This window comes from Hyperolius riggenbachi, chromosome 4, assembly GCF_040937935.1.
Source record: "Hyperolius riggenbachi isolate aHypRig1 chromosome 4, aHypRig1.pri, whole genome shotgun sequence".
In the NCBI taxonomy this organism is placed as follows: domain Eukaryota; kingdom Metazoa; phylum Chordata; class Amphibia; order Anura; family Hyperoliidae; genus Hyperolius; species Hyperolius riggenbachi.
The window spans coordinates 169177049-169196406 of NC_090649.1; the positions used below are offsets into that span (position 1 = coordinate 169177049).

Below are 19358 nucleotides of genomic sequence, written 5' to 3' on the forward strand. Positions count from 1 at the left end.
ATCAAACATGTAGAGAGCTGAGCAGACATTTTACATGATTTCTTGGTCTAATGCAATAGACTTATAACTGATTGTTATTTTCTAGTCATTTTGTAAATTTTCCCCATTTTTTTGTACAATACATGTTTTCTTATACATCATAGAACTGTATATGGAGAAAAATGTATTTTTATTCTTCCAGTTGTACATTAGATCCTATAAGGAAGCCTGTTTATCTGAGCAGCAGTGTTGCTCGAATGCACCGAAATTCGATTAGAGTACATTCGAATCCGGGTCCGGGTCACATCCGGATTCGGCCCTGATTGCAACCATAGAATTCGAGCCGTGATCACGAATAAAATCCGGATAACGAGTCACAAATTCGAATGGCTTTAAAGCATCTTGGTTTTTTTTAAAGGGAAACCACAATTAAATATATGTGGAGGTGTAATAAAAAAAAATAAAAAAAAATTGATGGAAAATGTCTTCTTCTTCTACTTTTTCCCTTACAGAACATAGCTAAATTTGTGGCATAATAGCTAGTGGCGCATGGCAGCAGTGCATAATTCTGTGGACCCTGGCAGTGGGAGCACAGACAGCAGGAGGTTAAAGTAGCAGCAGCAGCAGGAGGAGGAGGAGGAGTGACGTGTGGCAGCATACAATGTAGTAGCATTGGTACCATGGCTGTAATAAACACCATACAGCAGGAGGTTCCAGACAGCAGTCGTGAAGCCCACATTGTGTCCAATACACAACTAAAATGTAGCTATTGTAGTGGCGTAATAGCTAGTGGCGCATGGCAGCAGAGCATAATTCTGTGGACCCTGGTGGTGGGAACACAGACAGCAGGATGTTAAATGCAGCAGGAGGAGGAGGAGGAGGAATGACGTTTGGCAGCAGGCAATGTAACGGGCCATGGCACCTAGCGTTGGTACCACAGCTGTAAATAAACACCAACAGCAGGAGGTTCCAGACACCAGTCGTGAAGCCCACATTGTGTCCAATACACAACTGGGACTGCACAGTTTTCAACCCAGACACCTCCAAATGTTTTTTTTACCAAAAAATGTAACTATTGTAGTGGCGTAATAGCTAGTGGCACATTGCAGCAGCGCTTAACTCTGTGGACCCTGGCAGTGGGAACACAGACAGCAGGATGTTAAATGCAGCAGGAGGAGGAGTGACGTGGGGCAGCAGGCAATGTAACGGGCTACGGCACCTAGCATTGGTACCACGGCTGTAAATAAACACCAACAGCAGGAGGTTCCAGACAGCAGTTGAGAAGCCCACATTGTGTCTAATACACAACTGGGGCAACACAGTTTTCAACCCAGACATCTCCGAATTTTTTTTCTTATACAACAATATATAGCTATTGGAATGGCGTAATAGCTAGTGGCACATAACTCTGTGGACCCTGGCGGTGGGAGCACAGACAGCAGGAGGTTAAAGTAGCAGCAGCAGGAGGAGGAGGAGTGACGTGTGGCAGCATACAATGTAGTAGGCCGTGGCACTTAGCGGTGGTACCACGGCTCTAATAAACACCATACAGCAGGAGGTTCCAGGCAGAAGTCGTGAAGCCCACATTGTGTCCAATACACAACTGGGACAGCACAGTTTTCAACCCAGATACCTCATTTTTTTTTTATACAATAATATATAGCTATTGTAGTGCCGTAATAGCTAGTGGCGCATAACTCTGTGGACCCTGGTGGTGGGAGCACAGACAGACAGCAGGAGGTTAAAGCAGCAGAAGCAGCAGCAGCAGGAGGAGAAGAGTAACGTGTGGCAGCAGGCAATGTAGTAGGCCATGGCACCTAGCGGTGGTACCACAGCACCTAAAGAAAAACCAGGCCAAAGTAGCAGGGGACTGAAGGTTGATGTTGTCACAATAATTCCCAGGCACCTCATGTCCTTCTGTCGCCGACAACAGGGGCCTGGAACGTGCCTTCAATCCAGGCCTGGTTGACCTTCAGGAATGTCAGTCTGTCCACGGACAGACGAGAACTCTTCTCGGTGACCACACCACCGGCTGCACTGAAGCACCTCTCGGACAGCACGCTGGAAGGAGTGCAAGACAGGACTTCCAGGGCGTACTGTGCCAGCTAACTCCAGATCTGCAAGCACCTGACCCAGTACTCCAAGGGATCCACAGGCTCCTTGCCGGTGTCAAGCCCGCTGATGGACCCCATGTAGTAGGCCACCATCCGGGTCAGGCGCTGGCCGTGACTTTGAGAGGAGGATGCTGCTGCATGCACCTCCTCTCTCGGCTGCTCTACTATCATGTAGAGCGCCTTAGTCAATGACAGCAGGTCTCTTGGGCGCCTGATGCTGCTGCTGGCTGCAGGCCCCAGCTGCTGTGCTGGCTGGACAGGGACAGAGGGGGTGGAAGGCTGGGGGAAGGCTTCCTCCAATCGCCGAACAAGGATCTGCTGCAACTCCCTTGTTCGCTGCTCAGGGTCTCAAGCAGGCAGGAACTGACCCACCTTCCCCTTCAGTCGCGGGTCCAGGATCGTGCTGATGCAGGCATCCTCCCGAGCACGCATCTGCTTAACCCTGGGGTCTGAGCACAGGCAACGCAGCATGTGTGCTGCCATGGGGAACAGGGTGTACTGTCCAGCAGAGACATAAGGGTCAGCGGCCGCAATGCTGTCCTCCTCCTCTGGCCCCTGAGCCTCTTCTTCCTCTCTTCACCCTCGCACCACTGCAGCTGGGCTACGCTGTGCCCCATCAGCAGCAACATCCAGGACCTCCAACTCCTCCTCCTCCTCCTCCAACACCTCAAAATCCTGCGCAGAAGTGGACTGTGCAGGCGGCTGCTGTTCCAGCTGGATCAGGGCCTCCTCTTTCACATCCAACAAATCACAAAGTGCTGTGTCCAGCAGACAAACAAAGGGCACACATTGACAGAGGGATGCCTGTTCCTTGCTCGCCAGGTTGGTTCCCTGCAGGAAGGGAGCCAACGCCAAGCAGACCTGCTGCATCTGCCCCCACTATGCATTGGAAAGGAGCTGGAGTTTGGTAGTGCCCGCAAGAGTGGCCTCCAGAATGTAGCAGTTGACAGCCCTCCTCTGCTCAAACAACCACTCCAAAATTGCCAGGGTGGTGTTCCAGCGAGTTGGCACATCAATCACAAGCCGGTGTCGTGGCAGGCCCTCACGCTGCTGCAGGTCAGCCAGGTTTGCTGCAGCAGCAGCTGGGGCAGAGGCCTACCATCCCCTGGTAGGTGCGCAGGAACTTCTGCACCACCAAGTTCAAGATGTGGGCCAAGCAGGGGACGTGGGTCAAGTGTCCCCTATTGATGGCAGACAGCAGGTTGGCCGCATTGTCGAACACCACCATCCCGACTCTGAGATGTGGTGGTCATCCCCGTCTTCTCCTGCTCCCTGAGTTTGAGAAGGACGTTGCCTGCCATCAGTTGGGTCTTCCCAAGGCTTCTCATCTCCAGCAGTGCTTGGCAGTGGCGGGCCTTCACGCTGCTGCTGAGGCAGGGCCGCTTGGCGGTGGGAGCTGCGGCTTCTCCCCTGACCCCGCGTGGTGGCACCACATAGTGGGCGACTGGAGCTGCTGCTGCTAGGCTGACCCAGTGGGCCGTGAAGGACAGGTAGCGGTCAGTCCCAAAATGGCTGCTCCATGAATCCATGGTTAACGTGGACCCCCTCACTCCTGGCGGGATTGAGCACATGGCCCACATTTGCCATTGCAAAGCGGTGCAGTGCTGGGATCGCTGTGCGGGAGAAGTAGTGGTGGCTGGGGATTTGCCACTCCGGGATCTCATACTGCAGGAGAGATCTCATGTCACTTCCCTCCTGCACAAAGGAGTATGGAAGCAGAACTTTTGTGACACTGGGGAATGACTCGTTGAACAGGGTCTGGCGGCATTTGCCTGCACGGGAGGAAAAGGAGGCCACTGTGGAGGGAGCAGATGAGGCCACTGAGGACTGGCTGCCCGGGGGGAACACTGACTTTCTGCGCTCCTCCTGCTGATGCTGGATGAGCAAGAGGGTGGGATGCTGCTGCTGATGCTGCTGAAGGCTGTGCAGTGGCTGTCTGGCTCTGACCACTGTCTGCACTACTGTCCGTCAGCCTCATAAAGTCAGTATAGTCCTCAAAGTGCTTGGTCTGCAAGTGGGTCTGCAGGCATGAGGTACCCAACTTATTGAGATTGCGACCTCTACTCAGGCTGGCACTGCAACTGTGGCAAATGGCATGAGTCTTATCGTCATTGCACACAGTAAAGTTTAACTTGCCCTTCATGCTTGAGGGCTGAGCAGGTTTTTTTCCTTTGCTTGGAGCCGGAGGTCTGCTGCGGGTAGTGGTAGCGGCTGAAGCAGCAGGTTGTGGGTCCTGCCTTCCATGCCCTGTGCCGGCAGACATGCTGCTGCCGTGCCTCTGCACCAGAGACGCCTCCTCCTTCGACGACGAGCTGCCTTCACCCAACTGTGCTGGTGGTGGCACATAGGGACGGTCCAGCAACTTATCATCATCATCATCCCCAAACATCTCCTCTGAGCCCCCAATGAACTCTTCTGTCCCAAAATCCCCTGCATCACGCCCCTCCTCCTCCTCCTCAGCAATATCAGGTGGTTGTTCTGCACCAACAACAAACTCCTCCACCTCAAACTCCACCTCCTCCTCCTTGCATGTCTCCATCATCTCCTCCCCAAACTGTTCCACAACATCCCTCAAAATGCTTGCGGTCTCTGGGGTAAAGAGCGCGGTGATTGAGGGCAGGCTGACGCTGGGGTCGACGTGACCTCAAGCGGTGGTGGAGGGCGGCTGCTGCTGAGAACCGGAGTGCTTGTGGTGGCACTGGTCTCACCGGCGCTGGAGGTCTGGCTGGAAATGGTGGCTTGATGCTCTGCCATCATTTCCACCACAGCCTGTGCCTGACTCTCCGCAATGTGCCGGGGACGACGCCCCACGGCAAAGATGGGCGCAAAACGCTGCTGCTGCGCCTCTGCTCCCTCCTCCCTAACTCTGAGGTCAGTGGCTGGCGGCGGACTAGTCACAGACCTGCCGGCAGTGGCTGCGGCAATGGCGCTGCCTCTCCTGGCGGTGCCTCTACCTCTGCCAGTCATTGTACAATTATACAAATACAATAAGAAAAACAAAACATATATATGTAGAAAGGGCGGGAAAGGGTGTAAACTTTAATATAGAGTCTGGTTTGGTGACAAAAAAAATGTAAAGGGTTTTTTATTTTTAAAAAACATAGTAGTAGTACTACTAAGAGTAGTGTAGTAGTCTCTACAGTAGTCAATGACTAACCAGTGTGACAGACAGTGATGAGTCTGTCACACACAATCAATAGAGTCAGGCAGATGCCAGTCACAAATCACAACAACAAATGCTGGCCTGTAAAGTAACTAACAGTGCACTACTGCAGCTGTGGGCGGCACTAAATCAACTGACAGACTAGCAGACAGTATCAGTACAAATTAACTAAACTAGTTCACAACACAACTACTAACTATAATCCCTAGTACTTAGTAGTGTAGTCTACAGTAGTCAATAACTAGTGTGACAGTAAAAGCTGGCTGTCACACACAAACACAATTAATACAGTCAGGCAGAATCAGATGCTAGCCTGCCTGCTAAACACAGTACTGAAGCTGCGTTACTAAATCAGAATCAGAATCTTTTATGTCGCCAAGCACGACTGGGCCGTGCCCGGAATTGGGTTTGGCAAGTACAGGGCTAGGTGAGAACAAGCAGGACATAACGATACATATATGTAAGCAGACAGACAATATAAAGGGTACAGTTACAGCGTTTGAACACATTTGAACACGTATATATGAAGTGTGCAGCCGTGCGGTCAGGCTGGGTGCTACTAGACACCACTTGTCCTGGTAGGATGAGGAGGGATCTAAGAGTTCAGATAATTCACGGCTGAGGGGAAGAAACTATTCCTGCGTCTTGTGGTCCTGGTGTAGATGGATCGGAATCTCCGGCCTAGGGGGAGCTTACTAAAGAAGCGGAAACCTGGGTGGGACGGGTCATTAGCGATTTTTTGAGCTCTGGAGCGCAGTCTAGAGTTGAAGATCTGGGCGAGAGAGGGGAGTGGTTTCCCGATAATTCTCTCCGCTGATCTGATGACCCTCTGCAGTTTGTGTCTGTCGCTGGTGGAGGATCCAGCATACCAGACCAGGATGGAGGAGCAAAGGACAGATTCAATTGTGGCAGTGTAGAAGCTCGTCAGAAGCTCGCGGGCCATACCGAACTTCTTTAGTTGGCGTAGGAAAAATAGCCTCTGCTGGGCTTTTTTCTGGGTTGAGGTAGTGTTGGCTTTCCAAGTCAGGTCCTTAGAGATTGTCGTGCCAAGGAGGCGTGCACAGGGGACGTTCTCAACTACCGTGCCATCAATGCTGATCACAGACTAACAGTAAAAATTAACTAAATTAGTACACAAGTACAACTACTAGTAATAATAACTATAATCCCTAACTAAAACAATTTAAATGAATATCTATCAATAAATCAATATATGTGTTTAGGAAGTGAATATAAAGCAAAACGCTGTGTTAAACAGTAGAAAAGCACTTGCTCAGATGAACAGCAGCACTGGAGATGTGCAGCTGGGGGCAGCACTAAATCAACTGACAGACTATCAGACAGTATCAGTACAAATTAACTAAACTAGTACACAACACAACTACTAACTATAATCCCTAGTACTTAGTAGTGTAGTCTACAGTAGTCGATAACTAGTGTGACAGAGAGTGACAGTAAAAGCTGGCAGTCACACACAAACACAATCAATACAGTCAGGAAGAATCAGATGCTGGCCTGCCTGCTAAACACAGTACTGAAGCTGCGTCACTAAATCAACTCACAGACTAACAGTAAAAATTAACTAAACTAGTACACAAGTACAACTACTAGTAATAATAACTATAATCCCTAACCTACCTACAGCTAGTAGGCTAAGGCTACTTAGGCTAGCAGGTCCTAGCCTGCACACAGACCTAACACTAGCATAGCATAGTATACAGTATACACTAGCTACTGACTGAAAACTACAACAATCAAATGACTATCTATCAATAAATAAGTACAATAAATGGGTTCAGGAGGTGAATACAATGTAAAACGCTGTGTTTACAAGGTGAAAAGCACTTGCTCAGATGAACAGCAGCACTGGAAATGCTCTCAGTACCGCAGAGTCACAAGCAAGCTCCCTAAGATTGGCTGGGGGCCTTCTGATTGGCCTAATGACGTCATCCCCTGCATACCGAAGCCAAATTTGTGATCACGGGTTAACACCCGTGATCACGGCCGAATTCGAGAGTGACTATTCGGGTACCTTTGACTTCGAACTTGAGATCGGCACTGAACTTCGACTTCGAATTCGAGTCTGGATACATGAAAAACAACCCATGATCACAGGAAAATTCGAATTTGTGAGTCCTGATGAGCACCACTGCTGAGCAGTAAACATCTAAATAGTGCTCTATATGTAGTGTAATTTTGAAAATACCTGAGTGGTGTTCATTTTTTTTACTAAAATTAGTTATTACTCAATGCAATACTGACAAACAGTAATGGCAGCTATTAGGGCCCTTTTCCACTAGCAGTCGCTAGCGTTCACGCTGAACGCTAGCGACTGCTGAATCGCAAAAAGTAAAAAATTACCGGCGATTTCCCGATGTTTGCGGCCGCGATTTTGCTATGCTATGCACTGCATAGCAAAATCGCGGCAAATATCGATCCGTGCCGCGATCACGTTTCAGGCAAAAACGAATCGCGGTAGTGGAAATACCCTACCGCGATTCCTATGTTATTTAGCAAACCCTAGCGATTGTAAAATTGCTAGCGGTTTGCGATTTTGCGATTCCGCTAGCGCAAAGGAGACTGGTTCCCACACCCCCGGACTGGTGAAAAGGTCAACTGCACGGGGTACTACACATGAGAGAGTGAGTATGTAGTGTACGCCATCAAATGCCCCTGTGGACTTTATTACGTGGGAAAAACAACCAGGGGGGTTAAAACCCGAATACAAGAACATAAGAACAATATAAAGGGTTATGCTAGAGGTGAAACAAGACACGAGACAGCTGTATCCAGACATTTTGTAGAATGTGGTCACAATTCTATACAGCTGAGATGGCTGGTACTTGACCAAGTTGGACCTTTACCAAGAGGGGGGAGACAGAGAGCGGTTGTTACTCCAGAAGGAAATAAGATGGATTAAGATATTAGATTCTGTAGCCCCGAGAGGCCTAAATGAGCAGGTGAACTTAAGATGCTTTTTGTGATTCTTTTCTTTACAGGAAATGAACTGTGTTGCCGTACCTCATGAAATTGACAAGTAACTGTATGTAATATTTACTACATTAATTGAAACAATGGAGCTGCCATGCTTCGATCGCAGCTCTTCATCTGTTAGTCCAGGGTAGACCTTGAAGGGCAGTGCCCTGGGTTAGAGACTGTTCTTTTAATTTTATGTTTAATTTTAATTCTACGTTGATTTATCAGTATTGTATATTTGTGAATTTGTTCTGGGTATACCTGATGTAGGTGATAGCTTTATATTATCTGTGAAGTAACAGATTATTATCAAGGATGTGATGTTCATATTAAATATCAGTATGTTCACGTGGTGACTGACCCACCCTGAGAGGGTGGGGTCAGGAGTATAAATTGAAGGTGGAGGTGGTGGGAGGCTACACCTCATGAAGGGCGGAGCCCGAAACATGTAGTGTGTATCGACATGCAATAAAACTGAACGCAAGTTCTTGCCTGTGGAGTGCCTCCTTCTACTATACTATACTCTGTATCACTGTGTGGAGCAGGGGTGGTGTGCCTGCTTGGAGGAGTTGCACCGGCACTGGCTTTCCCGCAGTGGATTGAGCTTCCAGAGTCAAGTTCAATCACCTATCATTGGATGGGACAGATTTCATCTGATTGATTGCGATTAAGCAAATCACAATCGCAGGACATGCAGCATTTTGGGAGTGTTTCCATTCTAATTTATTGTATAGGAGCATGGAAATCACTCCCAAAATCGCTTGCAAAATGCCATCACAAATCGCTAGCGATTGCAATGGCGTTTGGCGCTTTCTAGAGGGTACCAAGCTTAAGTGGAGCAATCTGCACAACACTAATGACAAATTTTGTCTTTATATGTCTAGTATTGTGAATATAATCATGCAGCAAGGTGAAACTATAAAACTAAGAATACTTACATTGGATACTGAAAACTGATATAAAATGTAGTTGCCTGCATCAACGGTCCCTATGGAAGAAAAAGCATAACATTTAAAGTTATTGAATTTACAGAGCAAATTAGTGCAAAGTTTGTAAGTTTACAATTATACAGTATGTCACCTTATTATGTCAAATGAGGCTTTAACAGCTTAAAGAAAAGCTGTAACTTCATAGAACACTTTTTTAAAAACATATTACATGGTTCTGTATTCCTGCCTGAATTTATCTGTGCCAGTTTCCTCACAGTTCTCAGGTTTGTTTATTTATTTGTTTTCATTTTAAAAATGTGTTCCTTACTGGCAAATTGACCACATCTTTATGCATTGCATCATGCACACATTATGTGCACTTTCTTGAAGAGTTATGTTTTCCCATGCATAGAGGAGCCAATGGCGGGAGAGAGGGTGGAGATGGCCAAGGAGGAACAAACAGTGGAGGTTAGCCTCTTCCTGTCTGTTAGGATGTAACATTAATGTCAAATATTTTACCAAGGGAATTTGGGGACTGGCAGCTGCTCCAGTGACAAATGGACCAGTCACATAGGTACGTCAGCCTCAAAGGCACATATCTGTGTTGTCAAATACTGCACAAAAAATGACTTCATGTACCCTTTAAAATGGCATGGACCAGCCCAGCTAAAGGAGTTTACAGTGCAGTAGGTATTGTGGGGTGAGTTACCACTATTGCTTGTCTTAGCTGCTAAGGTTGTAAGGAAATGGAGTACAAGCAAAGCTTTCTTGACTACAAGCTGAAGATTTGGAAGTCTCACAAAGTCTAATGCTTCATACACACTTGAGATAAAAGTCTTTGGAAAATGAAAGATCACAGACCAATTTTACCCCATTCCATGTAGTATGAGAGCCATACTCTACACAGTCTATTCTATGGAGCTGCACTCCCCAACAAATAAAATCTTTGCAGGATGCTGCACACAAAGATGCCCGTACACACTCAAAAGATCATTATCTGCAAAAGATCTGTTCCTGCAAAATATCCATTCCATGCAAAATGCATTATAGTCTATGAGATCTGCAGATCATCATACACACTTGGTTTAACAGACAATCATCTGCAGATCATCTGCAGATCAGATTCAACAGGGTGGATTTTCAGATCTGCAGATGATTGCCAGATATGCAGATGAAGTCTGTTAAACCAAGTGTGTATGATGATCTGCAGATCTCATAGACTATAATGCATTTTGCATGGAATGGATCTGTTGCAGGAACAGATCTTTTGCAGATAATGATCTTTTGAGTGTGTACGGGCATCTTTGTGTGCAGCTTCTTGCAAAGATTTTATCTGATGGGGAGTGCAGCTCCATAGAATAGATTGTGTAGAGTAGGGCTCTCATACTACATGGAATGGGGTAAAATTGGTCTGTGATCTTTCATTTTCCAAAGACTGTTATCTCAAGTGTGTATGAAGCATAAGTCTCACTAAGCAGAGTAACGTCTTACCACATGATGAGAAGAGCAGAATACAATAGATTATGTGCAGTGCATTACGCTCTACTCATTGTGTGTGGTAAGACTTTAGCACATTACTCTGCTTACTGCAATTTAGGGAATATATCCACAAATAAGGTAAATTACACTTTATGGTGCCATCTGTGTTTTGCAGGTCAAATGGTTTTTTTTGGTTTGTTTTTTTTTTTTACAAGAGTTATTGTTATTTTTAAAATTCTTAAGCATTTCTTTGTCACTGACTTCTTGCCCAACGCTTTAGGTAGTACACTGAATAACTCCTGTCACTAACTGTCTTTTAGAGGAGCTTACAGTCTAAATACATTTGCATAATGCAATAAAAGCCTTACTTATTCTGCTATGTGAAAGTTGCACTGTCAGTTGTCATGACATTAACATTACCTAGATGTTCGATACTAGACACAGTACTGGCTATTCTTACACTGCAGGAAATGGAAGTAAAACTATTAACAGAGAGAAAGAAAGAAAGAAAGAAAGAAAGAAAGAAAGAAAGAAAGAAAGAAAGAAAGAAAGAAAGAAAGAAAGAAAGAAAGAAAGAAAGAAAGAAAGAAAGAAAGAAAGAAAGAAAGAAAGAAAAGTTCACCATTAAACCAGAGCTCTTTTTGATCTCTAGGCAGAACACACACAAGATACATAAAAAAGAAAAACTCCTCAACTACCTTTTTAGAAAGTCTGAATGTATAGTTATATAACTGATTATGTCTCTGCTTTCGCTTCTTTAGCTCTGCAGGAGGTACATAGCAGCATTGCATTAGTGATTTGTGATGTGGCATCCCATTAACTCCTACAGAGAACAGAGTTCATATTCAAGAGACAGCTCTGGAGCAATTGTAACTTTATACTTGGAAAAAGAAATAATGTGGATATATTTCTATCTTTCCCCACTAATACTGTAGTTTCATATATATGAAGCAGCCTTAGCATTGTCGCCATATGATTTCCTTCTGTATGTCTTTTTCTCTGCTTATTTGCTGCCCCGCTATTTAGACTTAGGGGTTTCCATACATATAAGTAAGCCAATAGTGTTATTGATACCAGTGTTACTGATATCATCATATTGAAGGTGATGATGCCAATGCAAGTCAATGGAAGGAAGTCTTGCCAGATACCTTCTATCAGATATTGCCTTTACTGCTTTATCACAGTCTTTGTTTCGATAATTATGGTAAATAAAAAGGCATTGATAAAGCAGAGAAAAGTCAGTGATAGAGCAGCGATAAATGATTCTTATGCATTTAATTGGCTTGTCTTTCATGTTCTTATAATGAATTAAAGTGAACTCTATTTTTTTTTTAATAATTGCTGGAAATACAGGTCCTTCTAAAAAAATTTGCATATTGTGATAAAGTTCATTATTTTCTGCAATGTACTGATAAACATTAGACTTTCATATATTTTAGATTCATCACACACAACTGAAGTAGTTCAAGCCTTTTATTGTTTTAATATTGATGATGTTGGCATACAGCTCATGAAAATCCAACATCCCTATCTCAAAAAATTAGCATATTTCATCCGACCAATAAAAGAAAAGTGTTTTCAAAACAAAAAAAGTCAACTTTCAAATAATTATGTTCAGTTATGCATTCAATACTTGGTCAGGAATTCTTTTGCAGAAATGACTGCTTCAATGCGGCGTGTCATGGAGGCAATCAGCCTGTGGCACTGCTCAGGTGTTATGGAGGCCCAGGATGCTTCGATAGCGGCCTTAAGCTTATCCAGAGTGTTGGGTCTTGCGTCTCTCAACTTTCTTTTCACAATATGCCACAGATTATCTATGGGGTTCAGGGCAGGAGAGTTGGCAGGCCAATTGAGCACAGTAATACCATGGTCAGTAAACCATTTACCAGTGGTTTTGGCACTGTGAGCAGGTGCCAGGTCATGCTGAAAATTGAAATCTTCATCTCCATAAAGCTTGTCAGCAGATGGTAGCATGAAGTGCTCCAAAATCTCCTGATAGCTAGCTGCATTGACCCTGCTCTTGATAAAACACAGTGGACCAACACCAGCTGCTGACATGGCACCCAAGACCATCACTGACTGTGGGTACTTGACACTGGACTTTTGGCATTTTTTTCTCCCCAGTCTTCCTCCAGACTCTGGCACCCTGATTTCCGAATGACATGCAAAAGTTGCTTTCATCTGAAAAAAGTACTTTGGACTGCTGAGCAACAGTCCAGTGCTGCTTCTCTGTAGCCCAGGTCAGGCGCTTCTGGTTTAAAAGTGGCTTGACCTGGGGAGTGCGGCACCTGTAGCCAATTTCCTGCACACGCCTGTAAACGGTGGCTCTGGATGTTTCTACTCCAGACTCAGTCCACTGCTTCTGCAGGTCCCCCAAGGTCTGGAATCGGTCCTTCTCCACAATCTTCCTCAGGGTCCGGTCACCTCTTCTCGTTGTGCAGCGTTTTCTGTCACACTTTTTCCTTCCCACAAACTTCCCACTGAGGTGCCTTGATACAGCACTCTGGGAACAGCCTATTAGTTCAGAAATTTCTTTCTGTGTCTTAACCTCTTGCTTGAGGGTGTCAATGATGGTCTTCTAGACAGCAGTCAGTTCGGCAGTCTTACCCATGATTGCGGTTTTGAGTAATGAACCAGGCTGGGAGTTTTTAAAAGCCTCAGGAATCTTTTGCAGGTGTTTAACGTTAATTAGTTGGTTCAGCTGATTAGGTTAATAGCTCGTTTAGAGAACCTTTTCATGATATGCTACATTTTTAAGATAGTAATTCTGGGTTTTCATGAACTTAAATGCCAAAATCATCAATATTAAGAAAGTCTAATGTTTATCAGTACATTACAGAAAATAATGAACTTTATCACAAGATGCTAATTTTTTGAGAAGGACCTATATATATCAGTGATCCACAAGTATTTTCGTAATTCATTGATATTTGAAAGTGTCTTTCCATTTCGTTTTCCTAATTTGGAAACTCCCACAACATAATCTGCAAAGAATCCTGTGGTATTATTGTGTTTTACATGCACATTACTTATGTTTACATGTATATGAATTTAAACAAGGATTAACCCTTGTAACTTCAAGAGTTAAGCTAAAAGAGATGGAGGAACTCCAGTGACATATAGTAGATTGTAGTAAATTATTTAGGACAGTCACTTTAAAGTTAATTATTCTGGTTTCAGCACCAGAAACACTTCCTATATCTATACATTGCTGTATAGTGGTATGTAACCTCCCCTTCCAGTGATGCTTAGCTTAGGCAGTTCATTATGAAGAATTCTCCTCCCACAGCATTTTGGGAGGCGTACCTATAATTACCGGGAGACTTGGGCTCAGGATACAGCCGGTATGGCTTATACTGCTCCTGCACAAGTCCTGGTGGCGTTAATTATTATTCTCCCTCTAGGTCGACGGGGATGGTAGGGAATGATGTAATTCAGCTGCCAGCGATACAGTGTTTTAAAATTAACTTTATCTCCGCCTTCTGACGGCACCGAAGTTACTCATTGTGCACCAATATAGCCGTAATTCCTACTATGGCCTATGGCGGCGCCGGCTGTGCCCAAATCTCCTGTGCTGTTTTAACAGCGCTCTTTTTGGAAGACCCATACCAGTTATTTTTGTTGGCATTGGAACATATGGTAAGCAAACATACTACGGTGATGCACCTGCCAGCAGTAAAGATGTCACTGTATCAGTGATACATTTCAGAATGTAAATCAGGGAGAGGAAAGATTTTACAGGCAAACACTGACTAAACAATTTATAAAGTAAAAATGTAAAAAATCAAGCAATGGATGTTGCACAGGCTCTTATTTTGTTGCCTTGCATGCGTCTTCCCACCGCATGCATATGCCATTCAATTAGTGCCATGGCCACTCAAACTGAATCATAGGGGGTGGGGGCAGGGTGGATGGACACAGTGCCATGACCAATAAGAGCGGGCTGGGGCTGGTCAACTTAGAAATTATTATCATAGATTGTACTGTATTCTATGTTGTGTTATATTATGTTATACTATGTTAAAGAGACTCTGTACTGAAAAAAACATCCCCTGAGGGGTACTTACCTCGGGAGTGGGAAGCCTTAGGGTCGCAATGAGGCTTCCCCCGCCCCTGTAGCTGCAGGCAATCCATCGCTGGCTCTCCCGAAGTCTCCCGCAATCCTCGCTCAACAAGCCTGACAATTATATTATATATATTATATTATTATATCTTTACCTTCCCTGGCTCCAACGGGTGGCGCTGGATTTCCGTCTATTTCCGTGCTCTAAGCATGAAAATATTATATTATTATATATTTACCTTCCCTGGCTCCAGCGGGTGGCGCTGGTCTGGATTTCCGTCTATTTCCGTGCTCTAAGCATGGAAATAGGCGGAAATAGCCAATCTCTGTCAGGTCCGCTCTACTACGCAGGTGCAGGAAACTTCCACCTGCACAGGAGAGAGGCCCAACAGCAATCAGCTATTTTCGCCTATCTCTGAGCTGAGAGCCGATACAGCGCCTGCGCTGGGGCCGGGAAGGTGAATATTTACATCTCCGCTGGGGCACAGTGAGACCACAGTGGGACACAGGGGGAAGGGGGAAGCCTCAATAGGATCTGGCGGCTTCCCCCACCCGAGGTGAGTCCCCTCAGGGGAACTTTTTTTAGTTACAAGTTTTCTTTAATACATTTTATGGTAGTGATATATATATATATATATATATATATATATATATATATATATATATATATATATATATATATATATATATATATATTATTATTATTATTATTATTATTATTATTACAACATGTATTGCAGGCTCTCGTTTTAAGTAAATTACTTTAATTATTCTGTGCTGCATTGTGAAAAGAGCAATGCTTCATTACACATATAAGCAAAATTATATACAAGCTGTGGAAGCTTAAACACCCTTTGAGGATAAATATGTTCCACTGGCTTCCCCGGCACTATTAAAGCAATCAGTCAAAAGTGTCCTATAAACTAGCAATAAAATAAAAAGTGATATAAATTTAATAGGCAGCATTTGTAAACAGATATTTCAAAATATTTTATTCATCATTTTATTGATTTACTTTACATGCTTTTCTTTAATGTATTTCCCAGTGTTCCCTAAGAAAGAGTTATCTGCATTTAAAAAAAAAATATATATATATATATATATATATATATATATATATATATATATATATATACAGGATCGACTCAAAAAATTAGCATATTGTGATAAAGTTCATTATTTTCTGTAATGTATTGATAAACATTAGACTTTCGTATATTTTAGATTCAAATACACACAACTGAAGTAGTTCAAGCCTTTTTTTTTTAATATTGATGATTTTGGAATACAGCTCATGAAAACCCAAAATTCCTATCTCAAAAAATTAGCATATTTCATCCAACTAATAAAAGAAAAGTGTTTTTAAAACAAAAAAAAGTCAACCTTCAAATAATTATGTTCAGTTATGCACTCAATACTTGGTCGGGAATCCTTTTGCAGAAATGACTGCTTCAATGTGGCGTGGCATGGAGGCAATCAGCCTGTGGCACTGCTCAGGTGTTTTGGAGGCCCAGGATGCTTCGATAGCGGCCTTAACCACTTGCCGACCGCACACTCATACCGTGTGGCGGCAAAGTGGTAGCTGGAGGACCAGCGACGCAGCTCTGCGTTGCCAGGTGCCTCCCTAATTAATCAGGAAAGGCCGCTCGCGCGAGCGGCCGTTTCCTGTTAGATCACGGAGCGGGTCTCCGTGAATAGCCTGCGAGCCACTGATCGCGGCTCGCAGACTAAATGTAAACGCAGAAGACATTTGTCTCCTTTGTTTACATTGTACGGAGCTGCTGCGCAGCAGCGCCGTAAGGCAGATCGACGATCCCCGGCCAATCAGCGGCCGGGGATCGCCGCCATGTGACAGCCGACATCCTGTCACAGGCTGCACATGACAGTTAGCGTCCTGTGCAGCCCCAATCACCGGGGGGACAGGTAGGAGAGGGAGGGGGGTGAATGTCGCTGCGGAGGGGGGCTTTGAGGTGCCCCCCCGCAACATGCCACCAGCAGGAGCGATCAGACCCCCCATGCACATCATCCCCATAGGGGGGAAAAAAGGGGGGCGATCTGATCGCTCTGCATGCCAGCTGATCTGTGCTGGGGGCTGCAGAGCCCACCCAGCACAGATCACATAAATCAGAGGTGGTCCTTAAGGGGGGTAAAGGGTGGGTCCTCAAGTGGTTAAGCTCATCCAGAGTGTTGGGTCTTGCGTCTCTCAACTTTCTCTTCACAATATCCCACAGATTCTCTATGGGGTTCAGGTCAGGAGAGTTGGCAGGCCAATTGAGCACAGTAATACCATGGTCAGTAAACCATTTACCGGTGGTTTTGGCACTGTGAGCAGGTGCCAGGTCATGCTGAAAAATGAAATCTTCATCTCCATAAAGCTTTTCAGCAGATAGAAGCATGAAGTGCTCCAAAATCTCCTGATAGCTAGCTGCATTGACCCTGCCCTTGATAAAACACAGTGGACCAACACCAGCAGCTGACGTGGCATCACAGACTATCACTGACTGTGGGTACTTGACACTGAACTTCAGGCATTTTGGCATTTCCCTCTACCCCCCCCCCCCCCCTCTTCTTCCAGACTCTGGCACTTTGATTTCCGAATGACATGTAAAAGTTGCTTTAATCCGAAAAAAGTACTTTGGACCACTGAGCAACAGTCCAGTGCTGCTTCTTTGTAGCCCAGGTCAGGCCCTTCTGCCACTATTTCTGGTTCAAAAGTGGGTTCATGCTTCCATCTGCTGAAAAGCTTTATGGAGATGATTTCATTTTTCAACACGACCTGGCACCTGCTCACAGTGCCAAAACCACCGGTAAATGGTTTACTGACCATGGTATTACTGTGCTCAATTGGCCTGCCAACTCTCCTGACCTGAAACCCATAGAGAATCTGTGGGATATTGTGAAGTGAAAGTTGAGAGATGCAAGACCCAACACTCTGGATGAGCTTAAGGCCGCTATCGAAGCATCCTGGGCCTCCATAACACCTGAGCAGTGCCACAGGCTGATTGCCTCCATGCCACGCCGCATTGAAGCAGTCATTTCTGCAAAAGGATTCCCGACCAAGTATTGAGTGCATAACTGAACATAATTATTTGAAGGTTGACTTTTTTTGCTTTAAAAACACTTTTCTTTTATTGGTCGGATGAAATATGCTAATTTTTTGAGATAGGAAATTTGGGTTTTCATGAGCTGTATGCCAAAATCATCAGTAATAAAACAATAGAAGGCTTGGACTACTTCAGTTGTGTGTATTTGAATCTAAAATATATGACAGTCTAATGTTTATCAATACATTACAGAAAATAATGAACTTTATCACAATATGCTAATTTTTTTAGAAGATCCTGTGTGTATATATATATATATATATATATATATATATATTATATATATATATATATATATATATATATATATAGTTCTTGCCTAAATGATTACTGTTATATGACTACTTTCAAGCCTGATGGTCTGTGAAAACAAATTATTGTACCGAATATAGCTTCAGAAATTGTGTCTAGTGTAAACAGGCTCTTTCTTTATTATCTTGACTTCTGCAAAAGGCTTTACATAAAACTATTGGCCATTATGTTGTGTATACAAGATATTTCATTTTTTGAGTTTTTGAATATTCTAGTTCCACAGAAAATGGAACAATAGTATAGACAATGGGGTCAATTCATAAAAGGCTGTGTGGGGAAAAAAAATCTGGTCAGGAAAATACCGCATTCTGGAATTTAGACTTTTGTGTGCTAATTCATAAGAATTTTCACAGGTGTGGTAGAAGTTCGGTAATTTACCGAAGCCCATTATCGGCAACAGCAGAAGAGTGTGAGTTGTCTGTGTTGTTACATGCTGTTTTCCATGCGGAGACAGAATTACAATTGTAAGAGGCATCCTGTTTTGTTCCGTAATCTCTCTGCTAGCTGTGTGTGGGATAGGGATGCTGGTCCCACCGTAGAAGCCTGTGGGTCAATCAGATACAATCACATGGCTCTTGCAGGAGACAAGGGCTCTTTATATTGGCTTCCTGCTCCTGTCAATAATAGCTCACTGAAGCTTCTGCTTCAGAGTCACGGCTCCCAGCCCAGTCTCACACAGACTCTGCTCTGATTTCGCCACATCAAACCGGATGGTAATTTTCCTGTGCTTTACCGCATGTTCTAGCTTTTATGAATTGACATTTACTGACATGTGCTGAGGTATTTCCCGCACAAGTCTGTAATTTACCTCACTGCTCTGGAATTTTAGATTTTCATGCGGTAACAGCTTTTATGAAATAATCGTTAGAAAACAGAGGCGCCAGCAGGATAAAAAAGTCTAAAAACTCTAAAAATGCTTGGGAGGCAGCGGTGGACTTACCTCCAAGAAGCAGACATGATAACTGTCAATTTCAGACAAACAAATTTATTGTATACTCCGCAAAAAAGATGCAACGCATTTCACAGGCGTAACCCGCTTCATCAGGCAATAAAACATGGGTATAAACAGTAATATGTCAGGAACATGAATAGCGCCTCTGTGGCGCTGTGGGCGCTATTCGTGATGCTGACATATTACTGTTTATACCCCTGTTTTATTGCCCGATGAAGCGGGCTACGCCTGCAAAACGCATTGCATCTTTTTGGGGAGTATACAAAAATTTGTTTCTCTGAAATTGA

At 44.3% G+C, this 19358-nt stretch overlaps 1 protein-coding gene across 1 annotated transcript in view; it reads right to left on the reverse strand.

The window, feature by feature from the left end:
• The window catches only part of SI (sucrase-isomaltase), a 328081-nt gene that overhangs the window by 127397 nt on the left and 181326 nt on the right, over positions 1-19358 (reverse strand). The window contains exon 24 of the mRNA XM_068280942.1: positions 9171-9220. Coding sequence (XP_068137043.1) covers positions 9171-9220 — 50 coding nt within the window. The remainder of the gene's footprint in view (positions 1-9170; positions 9221-19358) is intronic.